General features: G+C 38.8%; 1 protein-coding gene across 1 annotated transcript in view; it reads right to left on the bottom strand.

The window, feature by feature from the left end:
• LOC150089294 (uncharacterized) overlaps window positions 1–19,887 on the bottom strand; it is a 610,558-nt gene that overhangs the window by 59,698 nt on the left and 530,973 nt on the right. Inside the window, exon 9 of the mRNA XM_090389936.1 lies at window positions 561–726. Coding sequence (XP_090246062.1) covers window positions 561–726 — 166 coding nt within the window. The remainder of the gene's footprint in view (window positions 1–560; window positions 727–19,887) is intronic.

Consider the following 19,887-nt stretch of genomic DNA (forward strand, 5'->3'; position numbering starts at 1 on the left):
TAGAACGAAACAATTCTCTTATTCAGCATTTTTATTTTTCAACATTGACTGCCATGGAGCATATCATGTTAATGACAATAAACAGAAATATGCAAATTTTTTTTAAAACATTCCAATTTTAACATAGAATGATTATTATTATTTTTTTTTTTAAAGAAATGTAGTGAGAAAAACTGAGTTTTTAAAGACCGTCATTCTGACTATATTACAATGGTGAAAGAGTGTGAAGGGTCAAATAGAGTTTGTATGACTGGTTCTCTGGAATTTTGTAAATCCAGAGAGTTGGCATCTAGGCAATTATTATTTCTGTATTTTTTTAAGCTGTAGAAATAAGTGAATATTCTGAAGTTGTCACCTGCTTTAATATTTGTCTGTTATTGATGCATTGTCCAATTTGTTTTTGTTGGCATATATGGCAAAAAAAAAGCATATTCATAAATATAATGTAGTAAAAATTTTAAGTTTTTTGAAAAAAATAATCCATGAAAATCATCAGAACACATATTTGAACAGTAAAGGAATTGGCATTGATGTTAACATTAAACAATCAAAAAACTCACCATGAAGTCATTCTTGTCTTTCCAAAATTTTATTGCTTCCTTATGACGATGACAAAGGGCTTCAATCTCCTTCTGGTGATAAGTGCTAGATGCAGTAAACTTTTCATCTAACTCTTGTATTTCCATGTTTAATTTCTTCAGTTGGGATTGTGCATCTTCAAACAACCTAAAGAAAATAACACTTTGTATGAAATGATACACAGGAGAAACTTGGAAATTTTTGGCTTTACCATTCTGATTTACTTATTGATAGTTCAGTTTTTAAGACTGTTTTCTGACTGACTGGCTGCAGTATATCACTGATATTCTTTTAGGTATGACACATCTAGGGCTGCTACTTGGGAGTCTAAAATGATGAAGCTCATATTGAGATCCCACCCATGATTCAAGTGGACTGAATTTTGGCAGAGTCTTATCATTCTGCAAAAAACTAACTCCTCCTCTGCTTGCACTTTCATGATGATTAGTAATCATGAGCATACTCCCATGTGCAAGGACAGAAACACTGCATCTGGTATACCAGAAGTGACTACCCTAGTGTATGCTAGTGTAAGCAGGGGTCAAGGTGTGGCAACCACATCCCACAGACGAATGGTTGGTTGGTTTCAATGGGAGTTTTCTGGCACAAGAGCAACTAAAGCCAAATGGTGCCTATTGAAGTATAATATTTATGCAAATGAAATAATTTTTCCTTGTAATGTGTTGGAAATGTTCATATAAAGGAATCTGCTTTAGAAAACTAAATAAATCTGAAAGATTTTCTTCATCGCTTATAATATTATTCAGCTTCAATTAATTGTGCTTGGTTAGAAGAGATCTAAATTTGTAAGTCAAGCAGCTTGATTGTAGGGACAGTCAAGGAGGATGTATTTCCCTGCCAGTAGGGAGAGAGACTATGAGAATAGTGAAGATCAGTCCTCACCTCTGAACAAGAAAAGGTTTGTGAGATGAGTATGGCCAATGCTTGGGCTTGCAAGGACAACCTCTTCTCACCTGTTCAACTAGGAACTAAAGTTCCAGTGTTGTGGCATTTTATTTGAAAGAGCTTACTATAGAGAGTGGTCAATAAACGCCTGTTGTATAATAGGTTTGTAGTTGCTGTAAGGAACTAAGGCAGATGAAGAAGAGGCGAGTGGATTTTTAACTGTTTGACTCAATAATCTTACATTCTTACATTTTTCTGAATTGCTGAGCATGCTGTTTTGCATTATGTGAGCTTTATCGGCTGCATTTTGATTTATTTTAACATATGGTGAGAGTAAGGATATTTATGTTGAAAAGCTATGCTCAATGAATCGATATATATTATTATTACTTGATTAGTTCATTAGTCATATTCCTGACATATTCAATTGATTGCATGAAGTGCGACAGTGTAAATACTGCAACTGGATGAAAGACATTTGGAGATGAGGCAAGTTGGTAGAACCATTGTAACACCGACATATGTATCAGTATATAGTTGGAGATAATATATGGATTTAGAGATGCATGACTAAATGTAGCTGCTGTATATTTCGGTTGTTCAGCACCTGGTTTCTCCATTTCCAAAACAAGTCATCCCATAATGGTTTGAATGTACAACTGGAAAAATAGAGATGCATAGTTGCTCTATTTTTATCAGTGTTTAGGTGGATACTTCTAGTGGGAGACTTCAATTCTACATTAGATTTTTTAGTCTGATTCCAGCAGGTTTATTTTCATTTGGTTTATTCCTATAGTAGTTTACCAAAGATAGTTTAAATAGATACGGCTGGATAGGATGAGAGGGAAGAATCCAAAGTTTGACTGCATATTGGTTTCAAACAGTATTTAAATTCTATACAGTGGGAGCAGCTGATAATGTTGCCAACAGAAAATTCAAAATAGAAAGCATTCAAAGAATTACTCTTGGAAGCTACTAGACCTTTCATACCAACTAAGAACTATTGTTCAAGATTTATTCCTAAATGGATGTCAAATGAACTAAATAAGAAGCACTGCAGGATCATTTAGACAAGACTTCTTCAGTTATAGCTCAGACACAGCATGGTTTTGTTAAGGGGAAGTCTTGCCTGACCAACTTGATTGGATACTATGATGCAGTCACAAAAGAGCTGGATGCAGGGAATAACTTTGATATTATATACTTGGATCTTAGAAAGGCTTTTGATACTGTTGCACATGGAAGACTGCTACACAAATTGGAGCAGTGTGACATTGGAGGCAAATTGCTGCTATGGATAAAGGGGTGGTTGAGGGGGAGAAGACAGAGAGTGGTAATCAATGGACACTGCTCATCGTGGACTGATGTTATTAGTGGAGTCCCTCAGGGCTCAGTGTTGGGTCCATTGTTGTTTTCTGTATTTATAAATGATATTGATGATGGTATATCAAGCTTAATGTCCAAGTTTGCAGATGATACAAAGGTTGGCAGGGTTGTCAAGGACACTACTGACACTATGCTGCTGCAACAGGATCTGGAAAGGTTGAGCAGATGGGCTGAGAGGTGGCAAATGAAGTTTAACATTGACAAATGTAAAGTACTACACATGGGAAACAGCAACCCCAGAGCAACGTATCAACTCTGTGGTACTACACTGACAGTGGTAGAGAATGAAAGGGACTTGGTGGTGATTGTGCAGGCAGATATGAAGTTCTCTGAGCACTGCAGACGGGCTGCAAGAGTAGCTCATGGAGTATTGTCAATGATATACAGGAATTTTTCCAGCAGGGATAAGGAGGTGATTATTCCATTGTATAAGGCAATGGTCAGGCCACACCTAGAGTACTGTATACAGGTCTGGAGGCCTCATTTCAAGAAGGATGTAGAGCTGCTGGAACGAGTACAGAGAAGGGCAACAAGATTAGTGAATGGAACGAAGGGGTGCTCTTAAGAAGAAAGGCTTAAGTTTTGCAAATTACAGTGTCTGGAGACTAGGCACCAGCGAGGTGATCTGATAGAGGTGTATAAAGCCTTGAATGGTTTAAGCATGCTCAATGCTGATGGGATTCTTCCTCTAGCTCAGAAAAATCACCTGAGAGGGCATAAATTCAAATTGAGGAAAGACAGATGTAGGATAGACGTGCGGAAATTTGCCTTTAGCCAGCGGGTGGTTGGTTGGTGGAACAGACTGCCATCCCTTGTGGTGGAGGTTGATAGCCTAAATAAGTTTAAGGCTCAGCTGGACAGGTATTTTGAACGAACAGAGGGGTGAAGTGGAAGTGGGTTTTTTTTTTTTTTTTTTTTTTGGCTGATGCTGCATAAGCTTGCTTTCTTGCATCAAATGCCTCTACTAATACTAATACTAATACTAATACTAATTAGACATGTGGCAGAGAAGAGAAATGCATGGGATACATATAAATTAACAGGTGACACAGAAACCTATGATAGATAAAAAACTGGTCTGAAACCAAGTCACAAAGCAGAATAGGCAGGAAAAGGCATATTACAAGAAATCTTTGGCAAAGGTTGCAAAGAAAAACAGCAAAGAGTTCTTTACTTATGTAAACTCTAGAAGGAAGGGGATGAATCAGATTGGTCCACTTGATATCATTGGTTCAACTGTTTATGATCCTGCTCAGGTAGCTAACAAACTAAAAGAATATTTTGCATCTATATTCACACATAAGAAGCTATTCAGGGAAGGGAACGCCAGAGATGTATTAAACTCTGGCAGTAAGCTAGATAATCTTGTAATAACTGAGAGTAAAGTGGAGGAGAAATTGTTGAAGATAAACATAAGAAAGGCACCTGGGGCGGATGGACTCTATCAAGTTATATTAAAGGAGGCAGCAAAGGAAGTAAGCACACCCTTAGCCATAATTTTGAGAGCTTCCTTGGACTCAGGGGAGGTACCCATGGGTTGGAGATGTGACTCCAAATCACAAAGGACGATCAAAGGGTAACACAAGTAATTACTGACCTGTTAGTTTAACTTCTGTTCCAGGGAAATTAATGGAGGCACTGGATAAAGAAGCACTGCAGGATCATCTAGACAAGACTTCAATTATAGCTCGGAAACAGCATGGGTTTGTTAAGATCATATATTTGGATCTTAGAAAGGCTGTTGATACCGTTCAAATGGAAGACTGCTACACAAATTGGAGCAGTGTGGCATTGGAGACAAATTAGCATTAGCATTACTAGAGGCATTTGATGCAAGAAAGCAAGCTTATGCAGCATCAGCCAAAAATAAAAAATAAATAAAAAATAACCACTGCCACTTCACCCCTCTGTTCGTTCGAAATCCCTGTCCAGCTGAGCCTTAAACTTATTTAGGCTATCAACTTCCACGACAAGGGATGGAAGTCTTTATCACTAACCAACCACCCGCTGGATAAAGGCAAATTTCCACACATCTATCCTACATCTGTCTTTCCTCAATTTGAATTTACGCCCTCTCAGATGATTATTCTGAGCAAGAGGAAAAATCCCATCAGCATTGAGCATGCTCAAACCATTCAAGGCTTTATACACCTCTATCAGATCACCTCGCTGGTGGCTAGTCTCCAGACACGGTAATTTGCAAAATTTAAGCCTTTCTTCGTAAATGCACCCCCTTGTTTCGTTCACTAATCTTGTTGCCCTTCTCTGTACTCGTTCCAGCAGCTCTACATCCGTCTTGAAATGAGGCCTCCAGACCTGTATACAGTACTCTAGGTGTGGCCTGAATATTGCCTTATACAAGGGAATAATCACCTCCTTATCCCTGCTAGAAAAATTTGCATATATATATATATATCATTGACAATACACCATGCATTACTCTTGCAGCCCGTCTGCACTGCTCAGAGAACTTCATATCTGCCTGCACAACCTCCCCCAGGTCCCTTTCATTCTCTACCACTGTCAGTGTAGTACCACAGAGTTGATACGTTGCTCTGGGGTTGCTGTTTCCCATTTGTAGTACTTTACATTTGTCAATGCTAAACTTCATTTGCCACCTCTCAGCCCATCTGCTCAACCTCTCCAGATCCTGTTACAGCAGCATAGTGTCAGTAGTGTCCTTGACAACTCTGCCAACCTTCGTATCGTCTGAAAACTTGGACATTAAGTTTGATATACCATCATCAATATCATTTATAAATACAAAAAACAATAATGGACCCAATACTGAACCCTGAGGGACTCCACTAATAACATTAGTCCACGATGAGCAGTGTCCATTGATTCCCACTCTCTGTCTTCTCCCCCTCAACCACCCCTTTATCCATAGCAGCAATTTGCCTCCAATGCCACACTGCTCCAATTTGTGCAGATGTCTTCCATGTGCAACAGTATCAAAAGCCTTTCTGAGATCCAAGTATATAATATCAAAGTAGTATACAATATCATCATAGTATCCAATCAATTTGGTCAGGCAAGACTTCCCCTTAACAAAACCATGCTGTGTCCGAGCTATAACTGAAGTCTTGTCTAGATGATCCTGCAATGCTTCTTTAACCAGTGCCTCCATTAATTTTCCGGAAACAGAAGTTAAACTTACAGGTCGATAATTACTTCTGTCAGCCTTTGATCCTCCTTTGTGAATTGGGGTCACATTTGCACAACTCCAGTCCATGGATACCTCCCATGAGTCCAAGGAAACTCCCATAATTATGGCTAAGGGTTTGCTTACTTCCTTTGCTGCCTCCTTTAATATAACTGGATAGATCCCATCCACCCCAGGTGCCATTCTTTTGTTTATCTTAAACAATTTCTCCTCCACTTTACTCTCAGTTGTTACAAAATTATCTAGCTCACTGCCAGAGTTTAATTCACCTCTGGCATTCCCCTCGTTGAATAACTCCTCATGTGTGAACGTTGATGCAAAATATTCATTTAGTTTGTTAGCTACCTGAGCAGGATCATCAACAGTTGACCCATCGATATCCAGTGGACCAATCTGATTCATCCCTTTCCTTCTAGAGTTTACATAAGTAAAGAACTCTTTGCTGTTTTTCTTTGCATCCTTTGCCAAAGATTTCTCGTAATCTGCCTTCTGCTGCCTAACCTTCTTTTTAATTTGGTTACAGATCAACTTGTATCTATCATAGGCTTCTGTGTTACGTGTTAATTTGTATGTATTCCACGCATTTCTTCTCTGCCATATGTCTCATTAGTTCATCTGACATCCATTTAGGCCTAAACCTTGAACAATATTTCATAGTTGGTATGTAAAGCCTAGTAGCTTCCAAGATAAGTTCTTTGAATGCGTCCCATTTTGAATTTGCTGTTGGTAACATCATCAGTTGGTCCCACTGTATAGAATTTAAATACTGTCTCAGTCCATCGTAGTCACCTTTACGAAAGCAATAACCCCTCCCTTTACCCTTAATGGTAGTTACCTCTTTGAGTAAATCCCACTTCAGCACACTATGATCACTGCCACCTAGTGGTTCATTTATCTGCAGATTCTTAATGCATGAAGAATCACTACTGATAATCAAATCAAGAGTATTACTCCCTCTAGTTGCCTCCTGAACATGCTGATGTAGAAAACAATCATCCAATAAATCCACAAAAGCCTTGCTAGTGTGTGAGTGACCAGCCCCCCAAATTCCAGTCAATATCTGGGAAATTAAAATCCCCCATTATAAGACTCTCTGATTTACTGGTCAACTGTATTTCCCTGAACAGTTTCTTATTATACTCATCAGAGTCATTAGGTGTACAGCACACTCCTACTCTCAATTTTGATCTCCCAATATTTATGTCACACCAAACTGACTCAACACTGCATTGTCCAGCGATGTCAGCTGGCTTCACTTCCTTGGATTTTATGTATTTCTTAACTAATAGCATAACTCCTCCTCCCTTCCTATCCTGTCTATCCTTTCTGTAGGCATTGTAATTCCCAAATTCCAGTTCTGCATTCCTTATTTCGGTGTGTCACCACGTCTCTGAAATTCCAATAATATCTGCCTTTGATGTCTTGAGCAATATCTCAAATTCATCAAATTTATTTTCTAAACTCCTAGCATTGGTGTACATGCAAGTATACATGCACCTGTTTTTTTTCTTAGCTACCCTATGTTTTTACTTGTACCCCAATGATTCCAAGCAGTCTCTGAAATATCCTGCATGTTATTTTCCAGGCTGCTGCTCATTTCAATAGAAGCAGTGCAAGAATCACTTTCACCTCTGCCATTGGCTACTGTTAATCTATTAGTCCTTGTATGATACAAGGACTAATAGATTAACAGTAGCGAATGGCAGAGGTGAAAGCATCAGAATACATCTTAATAGCGTCAGAAAACATTCTTGCACCCTTTCTATTTAAGTGGATCCCATCCCTGTAGAAGCAGTCTCTCCTGTTAACAAGTACAGACAAGGCTGAAAAAAAATTCTACCCCTTGAGCCTTGCACAATCTTTCCAGGGTCGAATAGGTTGACAGAGCTCTCATCATATACTCCCTCCTATCTTGTCTGGGCAGAATTGCAGACACTTTCAAATTCAACCCTAATTCACGGCTTTTTTTTAACGGTGACTGGTACTTGTTAAGTAATTCTGCCGGTCTCCTACTCTTAATATCATTAGTGCCAACGTGTACAACTATATCACATTTTGTGCCCTTAAAAGATGATATCTGCTCTACAACATCATCATCAACCTTTGCCCCTGGCAGACATACCCTGGTCCTGTTCCACCTATCCTTTTTACAAAGCATGTTTCCCGTTTCCCTGACAATAGAGTCACCAACAACTACTAGTTCCTTTGGGATCAGCGCAGTCTCCCTTGGGGCTGCCGCTGTGTTGCGTGATGACCAAGTGCAAGCTCTGGCATTGGTGTGGGCAGCTGAGAGCTTGATGGGCCCATCACTTTTAATCCTTCGGGGGCATCCACCCTGTCTTTCAAGCTCTCATGTAGGCCCATAACAACGCTGAGTTGTCGCCTTATTTCCTTACACTCCTTGCATCGGGCACACACAAAGACATCCCCCCGTGGCAGTATCATGTCCTGTACCCGACTGCTGCACAAACTTCAAGCAAATAGTGCATTTTAAAAGGCTGTGATTCAGAGGGCAACTGCCCCCCCTCAGTTCTCCCCTGAGCCACAGCACTCCCATTAGCTTGAGCCTTTTGCTTTGCCGACCGGGATAGCCAGGTGGGTAAAGTGCCTGCCTGGCAACCCAAAGGTCGCGGGTTCGAATTCCGCCTCGGGCTTGGGTAAAAGTACTGCAAAAACTTTGGGAGGTGCACTATGGCCACAGAAGCCGATGCGCCAACAACTAACAAAAAAAAAAAAAACCTTTTGCTTTGCTGCTCTGGTCTGAGTCATGATTTCGATTTAATTTCAATAAAATTTCAATTTCAGTACAAAATTGAAACCCTAAACTTGTATCCCAACACAGTTATAAAGCTATATTTATGTTTCATTATTGAGTGCTATCTACGAGATCCCTTTATATAACTTCCATATCAAGTTAAGTATTATTTATTTATTTTTACTAATTATTTATGTTATGTAATCTAAATCGTTATATGTATAGTTAAGAGTACAATTTAATTGACAATGAAGTTTAACAAGATTAATAGATTTAATGATTAATTGACAATATTATGTAGTATACTATACTATACTAAGCTTATGCTATCTAGTTTGAGATATTTTGTATTGCGTAACAATGGCGGCAAATTACGAACTGTAAACATGTGGATTTGACACCCTTACCAATACTAAGTAATACCTACAAAATCTCTATCTAAGTTACTTTAAACTGAGTATCGTAAATAGGAATATAAAGCTACTCTAGAAAATAAGTTAATATGCTAATTTAAGCTAATAAAACAGAAAATAACTCAGAAAAAACTTCTCTGTTCCAGGAGCGGCAAAAAGCTACGTCCGCACAGGCATACTCATAGCCTGTGTGAACTTAAATTGCTGCTATGTATAAAGGGATGGTTGAGTGGGAGCAGCCAGAGAGTGGTAATCAATGGACACTGCTCTTCGAGGACTAATATTATTAGTGGAGTCCCCCAGGGTTCAATGTTGGGTCCATTGTTGTTTTCTGTATTCATCAATGATATTGATGATGGTTTATCAGGGTTTAATGACCAAGTTTGCAGACGATACAAAGGTCAGCAGGGTTGTTAATGGCACTAATGACAGTACGGTGCTGCAACAGGATCTAGAAATGTTGAGCAGATGGGCTGAGAGGTCCAAGTTTGCAGACGATACAAAGGTTGGCAGGGTTGTTAAGGACACTAGTGATGCTATGTTGCTGCAACAGAATCTGGAAAAGTTCAGCAGATGGGCTGAGAGGTGGCAAATGAAGTTTAACATTGACAAATGTAAAGTACTGCATATTGGAAGCAGTAATCCCAGAGTAACACATCAACTATGTGGTACTACACTGACAGTAGTAGAGAGTGAAAAGGACCTGGAGGAAATTGTGCAGGCAGATATGAAGTTTTCTGAGCAGTGCAGACGATCTGCCAGAGTAGCTCATGGTGTATTGTCGATGATATATAGGAATTTTTCGATGATATATAGGATAAGGTGGAGATTATTCCCTTGTATAAGGCAATGGTCAGGCCACACCTAGAGTACTGTATACAGGTCTGGAGGCCTCATTTCAAGAAGGATGTAGAGCTGTTGGTACGGGTGCAGAGAAGAGCAACAGGATTGGTGAATGGAACTGTTATAGCGCTAATTCTGCCCTTTCCTATTTTTTAAAGTTCCCACGACTGAACTGTCTGTTTCTGTCCTATCTAGATCTTTTTTCTTTAAAAGCTTCGATATAATATCACTTTAAGTACTTTAAGTACCAAATGAAAAGTTCAAGGCGAAGTGTAAAACCGCATATTTTGCTAAATATAACCAAATCAGTCGCTATAACTACGTAATAAATACGTATTAAAGAGACCCATAGCCATTAGCCGGCAACAGCTAACTCAGTTAGCCACTTGCAAATGTAAAGTAAGATTTTTGTAAACACCGGATGGATGCGTTCATGTAAGATGCAAATTAGGCCAAAGGGAGATGGTAGAGTGGCTTCACGTTTCACTGGAAAATTCGAGAGGTGGCGTGAGATACCTCTTTGAACCCAGTGCTTTTCCATGACTCATCATGGGAAAACATCAGGCATCTTAAGACTCGGCTCCCACCAGTGAGAAAGAAGTTTTGTATAAACAATGTGGGCAGGCTTGGGACATAAAAAGCAGACCCTTGCAAGGGAAAGAGAGATGACGGACGGAGAGGAACAGGAGGACCCGAAAGGAAGGACCGAAGAGCCTAGCCAGAAGCTGATCGTTGTTTTGCCGAGCCAACCGAAGAAAGCCACAGCGTAGACCAATCAACCTAGTGTGATCTTTAGAGCTGGTAAGTTAAAAATGATATAAGCATAGCATGCAATGTAAGGATATTAGTGACCATGATGCCGTTAAAATGTTTCCTTTCTAACCTTGCTAATTGCTAAACTGATTCTATTGAAAGTTAACTACTGGAACTAAAGATGAAAAGCCTTAAACTTAAAAGATTTGATCTTATAATTGCTGAACTTGTTTTGATTAACATGTTTAATGGAATATTTTGATGAAATACCTTGTTAATGAAATATCTAATTAATGAAATGACTTAGTATATCCTTTGAATGAAGTATGTAAAATTCTCTCTTGTTATATTAAACCATGTTATGTTTCTGTGTTATTCAAGTTTCTTCTTTTACTGCCAATACCTCACATTCAACCACTAAAGTAGTAAAGCTAAATGTTAAAACATGATTAAGAGGTAACTGCGGTGTCGAGCAAGTTAATTACTTAATTACTTGATAAATGCAACGCTAAAGTTCAAACTGCGAGATGGGGAAAGGGAAAGAGACATTCTCCCTCCACATCTTGAGGGTATATGAAACTGTCCTATAAAAACCACTAGACCATAAACAGAACTATATTCCAGATGGGCGAGATGAACACATTAAAGCAAATTAAGAGGGCCAACCAAAAGAAAAGTGTCAAATACGACTTAACTATACTCATAATAAAAGAGTATAAGTTATGCCTAGACTAAGTAGTTCTGATACGGCCACACCCTAGAACTCGCGTAGGTTAAAAGGATAACGGAAGAACAGGGAGACTTGAGCAAGAGGGAAACCTACCAAAAGCCTACCAAGCGGGGTAACATGGTGCCCTGACCAGGATGGTTTTGAGCAGTGAAGAGAAACTGATTAAGCTTACAAGACTAATAAGTAGAAAGATGAAATGGACGGTGGTATTTTTGAGATCTTGGCAGAAAGAATTTTACTGTATTACTTTTATTTAACTATGATAAAATATCAATATTATTATCATTATGGTTGTTTGATAATGCAGAGCAAAAAGTAGCAATATATTATAAAGCAGTTAGCTGCATACATTTTTGCTTGAGAATATAGAAATAAATAAAAAAAAAATTAATAATTAGTAATATAAATATTCTGTATATGTTTTTTTTTTTTTTAAAGCAAACAGAAGAGAATTAAAAGTTGCTGCTTGTTGCTGATGAAACTTTTGTAATTCTTATCTTTCTTTATATAGTAACTTTGTTTGAATTTTATTTTCTTGAAACTTTTTTGGGTCAAAAAAAAAAAAAAAATCTTAGAAAGCTGGGGTTAATACAGAAAATACTTAAAATGCCCATTTAACCATAAAACGGTAAGTATACTTACTTGTAAAACTGGGACTACACGGTAGACGCATTAGCATTAACTTAATATAAGGGATCAGCATATTAATATTACATAGAAAAATGGAAGGTCCAAGTTTAGACGGGGCAAACTTGGAAATATCTGAACCCTTATTTCCCACCCAACCTGAGACAACACCTGCAAGGGTGTATCCGCCGCAAATTGCAGGTTTTCTTAATTTAGTTCCAATGTACTTTGGAAAAGACGACGAAGGGCCATCGGCCTCGTTCTTTTTCGAATCACTGGAAGAAACCGCAAGCATTGCAAACTGGTCTGGCAGAGAAAAAATGGCAGTGGTGAAAAGCCGTCTGAAAGGCCCGCCGCTGATTTTCTCTCTCATTCGATGGAGTTGGGATCCGAAAAGGATTATGACAAGTTTAAAGAGGCATTTATAACACGTTTTTAACGTTCACAACCCATCATATCACAATTGCAAAAATTTAGCTCTGCTAGGCAAGAACCTTCTGAAATGGCTATTCAGTTTGGCACCTGTTTAAATAATTTGTGTAGGGCAGCTTTTAAAACTGAGAATGAAATGCCAGAAATACTTATGTTAAGAGATCAGACATTATTAGCACAATTTTTGAACGGATTAAATCCCAGATTGAAACGTTTAGTTCTTAGTCAAAATCCAGCCACTTATCAACAAGCGCTAGAAATTTCGATTCGTGAGGAACAAAATGAAAGATTAACTCAAACTAAACACGTTACTATAAATTTGGCCGAAACTGTTAATAAACAAGTTTTAACTCCTGTACAAGAACAAATAAATTCGTTACAACAATCGCTAGACGCATTATCAACGAACAACACTAATTTACATAGCTTAGAAAGAAACTTGTCTACCCTTACCAGTAAATTTCAGAATTTCGCAGCGGGAATTGACCAACAGTTACAAGAAATTAGACAAAATCAGTATAAGCAGGGCTATCTGCCTAATGTGCGAGACACCGCTGTGAGGCCAAGTGCCGAGAGCGCTCCGCACAGTGTATTGTTTACAAACAGAAAAGATGCGCGCTGCCAAGTAGGATTAAATTACGGTAGACAGAACAGGGAGTCAGAGCTATTAGGAAGAAATGTAAACAGAGAGAGGAGTGAAAATTTTGCGGGGAAACCACGTATCTTTACCCCGAGTCAAGAGGCCTCTTATCGGCAGAGCTATCGGAGACCAACGATAGCCAGAAATAACTACTCTAGCGCTCCACAAGTTAGGGCACCTTTTGATAATAGGGTAAGAAATCGCTTTCAAAATAATATAGATTCGAATACTTATTATGCTAGCCCTAGAGGAATGTCATATGGGGATAATACTGAATATGGACAGCCTAGGGTATTCAATCGTAGGCAGATTAATCATATGGGAGTGGCTTCAGACAGACAATTTGGTCAAAGGTTAAGTTGACAACCAAAATCTTTCAAACAGATTCCAAAATATAGTAAGTATAATAGGGCAGAGCATGGTATTTTTACAGCTGAGAACGATACAGAGTTACCCTTAGTGGCAGGCTTTATTCAAGGAATCCCAACAACATTTTTAATTGACAGTGGGGCTTCGGTAACTTTAATTAGTGCAGATATTTTTCACAAAATTAAAAATGACAGATCTTTGAAACAAAGACCGCCTGATGTTACTGTTTGTGGAATTGGGGGAAATATTGTACCCTTGCATTCGAAAATTACAGTAAAATTAACATTAGATGGAAAAACATTTACAGAACATGTCCTTGTGGCCTCAGATACCTTAAGCCCTAGATATGAAATTGTCCTGGGTTCAGACGTCTTACGCCGTCGTTCTTTTGTCATAGATTCTGGGAAGAGAATTTTAAAATCTTTACCACTTGGTATTTGCATGAGAGAAATAGGAGTTAGGGAGAAAATCCTAGGTGACACAAAACCCACAGGAGGAAAACTAACTTCTAAACATATCCTACCAACTAACTGAATCTATACTAATAGTTCAGTGTAATTCCAAGTTTTTCCCAGGGCAATCAGTAATTGTAGAGCTGAATTACAATCTAGGCCGGAGCGATGTAGCTGTGAGGACTTCAATTGACCAGGTATCTCAGGACAAAAGGGTATCTGTCCTAGTGGCAAATGTTTTGGATGAACCATTACATCTCCCAAAACACATGGGAATTGCTGTTATAAAATGTATTAAAATGAATGAAGTTAATTTTACAGGTAAACAAGGTAACAATAAAAAGCTGCCCCCAGTGACTATTAATGACTTCAAGCTGAATCATTTGACTGATTCTCAGTGACAGGAGTTATCTCAATTGCTACATAAATATAGAGATGTTTTTGCTACATCTCCATCACAATTAGGTCATTCTACAGTTCTATATCATAGAATAAAGCTTACAGATAATACCCCAGTTGCACAACGAGCTTATCAAACACCATATTCTTTGTGAAACGAGGTCGACCAACAGATTGATGAGTTGTTGGACTCAGGTATAATTTCTCCGAGTACTTCACCTTTCAGCGCCCCGATTGTCATGGTGAAAAAAAAAAGATGGATCGCTGAGAATGTGCATTGATTTTCGGAAATTGAATTCTAAAACGGTCACAGATTCCTTTCCGCTTCCGTTGATCTCAGAAATATTGGACCTCCTTTCGGGATCCCGTTTCTTCTCTTTGCTTGATATGCAGTCGGGATTCTGGCAAATCCCAGTGCATCCCGCTGATAAGCATAAAACCGCATTTACAACGGGACGAGGATTATTCCAATGTGAGAAACTCTCATTTGGGCTCAAGGGGGCCCCAGCCAGTTTCTCGAGGGCCATGACGATCGTGTTGCAAGGCCTGTCATATAATTATAGCCAGCAAAACTTTCTCCCAACACTCGGAGCGGTTGGAACTAGTGTTCCAGCGCTTGCGACAGTATGATCTAAAGCTTAAGCCATCTAAATGTGATTTTTTAAAAAAAGAAATCACATACCTCGGCCATAGAGTCAGCTCAGAAGGGATCCAACCAGATCGGAAAAATATCTCAGCCACCGAAAACTGTATTCACCCGAGAAGTGTGAAGCAGGTGAGAAGATTCTTGGGAATGACAGGATTCTATAGGAAGTTTATTAAGGACTATGCGAAGGTGGCCAAGCCATTAACCGATCTCACAAAAAAGGACACTACATTTAAGTGGGACGAATCAACACAGTCTGCCTTTGAGAAATTGAAAAGGGCCCTTATAACAGAGCCGGTCCTTATATACCTGGACTTCTCCCAGCCTTTTTTTTTGGCTACAGATGCGAGTGAGGCTGCCATCTCAGGAGTCTTGGAACAAAATACAAAAGATGGGGAGAGACATCCAATTGCTTATGTAAGTCGACTCTTAAAACAGGCTGAAAAATCCTACAGTACCGTAGAAAAGGAAAGTTTAGCTGTGGGGTGAACCTGAGATACTCCATATCTCAGTTTCGCCCGTATTTGTATGGGAATTATTTTAAGATCATCTCAGATAATTCAGCATTAAGTTATTTATTGAAATTAAAAAATCCAGCTCTTAGTTTAACCAGATGGAATTTAATGATACAGGACTACAGTTTTGACGTAGTCCACAGACCAGGTAGAATGCATTTAAATGCAGATTTTTTGTCTAGACCAGTGTTAGAAGAGGATACTAAGCCTAAAAAGCAAAAGAAACCTAGAACTGGAAAAGTTGCATCGATGTCGACCGGAATCATGTTGGAAGCATTAGTGATGCCCAAGAAGGCTACTAAAGAATTGATGAGAACCTTACAGAAAGAAGACAACAGTCTAAACTCCTTGATCACTCAATTAGAGGGAAGTGCTCAAGCTTTGTCTAAAATTCCAGATTCTTATTATTTAAATGATGGGATACTATACCATTACTCTTTACCTGATGCTAAATCAACTCGAGAACAGCCATTTGAACAAGTTGTGGTTCCACATGTATTAAAAGGTCAGATTTTGGAGGCTTGTCATACCAGTCCTTCCAGTGGCCATTTATCGTTTGACAAAACTTTACAGAAAGTACAAAGAAATTTCTTCTGGACAAATATTTATAAGGAGGTTAAAGATTATGTCAACTCTTGCCTTCATGCTTAGAAAGAAGAGGATATAATCCAAAAGCAAAAGCACACTTAATGCGAGTCCCAACGGAATCATCTCCCTGGTACAGAGTGAGTATGGACATCCTTGGTCCATTGCCTACCAGTCTAGTTGGGGATAAATACCTATTAATGATGGTAGACTGCTTTACATGTTATGCGGAAGCAATACCTCTCAAGACACAGAAAGCAGAGGAAATAGCTACAGCTTTTGTAAATCATGTGGTTGCCAGACATGGAATCCCACAAATCCTGTTGACAGACAGAGGAAGTAATTTTCTATCAACCATCCTCAAGGAAGTATACCAAAAACTGGGTATTAGGAAACTTGAAACCACCGCTTACCACCCGCAGTCTAACGCAAAAGTGGAACGGTTGAATAAAACTCTGGCAGCAATCCTATCGCATGTCGTGAATTCTACGCAATCAGACTGGCATACCTGTGTCCCATTGGCAGTAGCAGCATATCATTCAGTGGTACATTCTGCTACTCATGAAACACCAAATTATTTAATATATGGAAGAGATATTGTAATGCCGCAGCACATCTGGACTTCGGAAATCCATCCTACATACGCCTCTTTGGAGCATTATTCAGAGCAAATGGTAGCAAGGATGCAGCGAACTTATGAAATAGTTCAGCAACATCTGGAAAATGCTGCACAAACACAAGAAAAATATCCCTCTACTAAGTTCGTAGATAAGCAGATTAGGGTTGGAAGCATAGTATATCTCTATACTCCGGTGGTTAAACCAGGTAGAACACGCAAGTTGTCACGTCAGGATAGTGGACCATATCGAGTCGTATCTCGAACATCTGACATTAATTATCAGATTCAGCACATATATCACCCTAGGGATAAACAATTAGTTCACGTAGATAGGTTGACTAAAGTCATAGAACGCAAACCGTTTCCAGAACTATGTTTAGAGTTGTCAGAAACCACTTCCTTTCCCGAACAAACCTCTGAACACACAAAACCAAAAGAGGTATATGTTGAATCAGAATCAGAGGAAGAAGAATGGATTGATCCAGGGGTTTTCCAGGCGCCAAGTTTGCCCGTTTCAATTCCATTAAGGTATTTACCTAATGAGGGCCAAAAACAATCAACAGTGGTAAAGCAGGATCAACAGATAGTTCCACAGAGTCAAAGGCAAAAAGATAATGTCTCTTTGCCAGGCAGAAAACAGCAAGTGCATTCCCAGCCAACACACCAGTACAATTTACGGAGTAGAAATCACGAGCCTCATTCTGTATTAATACCTGAACATAAGGAAGTGAAAATACTTCCCCAGTCACAAAATGAGACAACTGCTCCTGAAATAGTTCAAACGACAGGTGAAGAAATGGACCAAAGCGGTCCCTTCGAAAATATTGTGAAAGAAGACAAGACTCAGACAGCTCAAATTTTCTCTGAAGAAAGGACAGAAGCAGCACCGCCACACCCTGAAAATCTGAGTCTCTACGACCGACTCGTACAGTGGGCGAGTGAACCTGAATTCGATACCGAACCAACTTCGGAACAAAATTGGGCGAATGATGGATATGATTACATCATTAAATTGATGGATTCCATAAAATGAGCATATGGTCAATCCTAAGAATTAGCATTCTCTTGTATTGTACCTACTGGCTTAACTTGGCATCAAGAAGGTTACCATAATGAATGAAAAGAAAAAGATAGACTTTATCAATAAGTTTTATCAGCAATTATATTATTGGATAGCTCAACAAGCTCAGAGTATTAAATGGTATAGTTAGAAACACAGGAAAGAGAACTTAATTTATCATAGCCAAGCAAAAGAATAAGTTATATTTTTTTTTGGGAAAAAAAAAAAAAAAACTCAGCCGTTTGCTGTATATACTTTGGTCATCTCTGCGTTAGCTTACTTCACACAAGGCTTATCTGTAAGTGATGACATGTAGTTATAAGTGCTTTGATCTTTGCGGAGCAGGACGTTTATTTTGAGCATGAAAAGTAGGAAATATGATATCCATAAAGATTATGTTCTTAGTTTTTTTGTGGAAAGATCAATTTTCCTCCTAAAATTTATGTCACCCGAGAGTTCAACTTCGCAGGTTGCGATAACTTATTCAAGAGGAGTTCAAGGTTCTAGATTGATAGATAATTTTTTCTCTCTCTCTTGTGTTATGCAGGTTAAGAACCTTAACAAGGACGTTCGGAATGAAGATTGGTTCGAGAGGAGCACTGATGATTTTGGTCCATGTGATCTGTGAATTAATCCCTCACGCCATGGTAGAAATATGTAAAGTTGAGCAAGGGGCCTACAAATGTGATACAGTGAATCCGTCAATGGCCTTGCTTAAAGTAATTCCTGCAAATAGTTGTGTCAAGACAAATTGTAATGATTGTGTTAAACAATGGGTGTCGATGCTATTTCTTGCTAATAAGACTTTAGTACGGCCAGGATATTTCATTTTGAAACAGTCGGTAAAACAGAATGGTACTTCGATTCTATATCAGTGCAAAAAGGGAGATGAAGATTGTGAATGCTCTAAAAACAGATGTAAAGGAAGTCTGGAATACTGTTTTGAAACCGAGTGCAACCAATTATCGTCCTGCACATGTCAAAGACTGGCAGCAGAGACATCTTGGCTAGTAAAGCTAGGTTCACAGATTATTAAAAACCCGCTGATTGTATCTTACAAAATTTGTATAGCGTCCTTAGAGAGGAAAATACAGCACATCAGACATCAAAGACATTTGTTGTCAGATGAGATGGCTCATTTCGAAGAACAGGGTTTGAAGGTGATGTTTATGGATTCCGTTTTCACGCTAACACACACAGGCATGTTAATTATACGGAAATCTGGAGTACAGAAAACTTTCGTCGTAGATAAAGACCCCCTTCAAGTGAGTGTTCCCCAGGAATTCTTGTTAACCCCGGGACCTTTAAAGTTTTTGTTTATCTCACAAAAGGGTAAGATTGTTGAAGGAATTATACATTTATTGGGAAGAGACGCGTGTCAAAGATTAACATGTGTTATATGTTGGGAATTGATTAGAAACCGACATTGTTTACCTAAGTACGTCATCTATGTAGTCTATGTGACAGTTGGATTAATAACAGCAATTATTCTTTGGTACGCGAAACTCATTCTTAAAACAGCATGGCAGGCAATTCAAGGTCTGTTTTTAATGATAAAGAGTACTTGGAGAGTGTTCAAAGTAATGTGGAAAATGACAACATTAGCAGGACTGACTACTGGAAAAACGGTGAGAACAACTGTAGAGAGAGTAAGCAATTACATAGATCATGCGCAGCTGAATCTCAGACCAGAAGTGAGAGTAACATTATTACAGGTTTTGGTGATTTTGTCTGCATTTCTTCTACTAGCTGGAGCAACTTGCACAAACCATCAGATTCTGCAGGCGGAGGGGGAAGAGTGTGATGCAGATTTGTCACGTCTGTGTAAATTATACACCAAAGCTAGAGTTACCTTGATGAATTTGGAGTATAAACAATGCCTCTGATTCGTTTCAAACAACCAACAAACACTGTTTCAACTACAGCTGACTTTCAAGCAAGTAAGGTGCCGTTGGCAGACGAAGCATATGTATTATACCTTCCCTACTGAATTACACTTGATCAGCCAAGTT

This window comes from Mastigoproctus giganteus, chromosome 2 (genome assembly GCF_048544385.1).
Source record: "Mastigoproctus giganteus isolate SK-2022 chromosome 2, ASM4854438v1, whole genome shotgun sequence".
In the NCBI taxonomy this organism is placed as follows: domain Eukaryota; kingdom Metazoa; phylum Arthropoda; class Arachnida; order Uropygi; family Thelyphonidae; genus Mastigoproctus; species Mastigoproctus giganteus.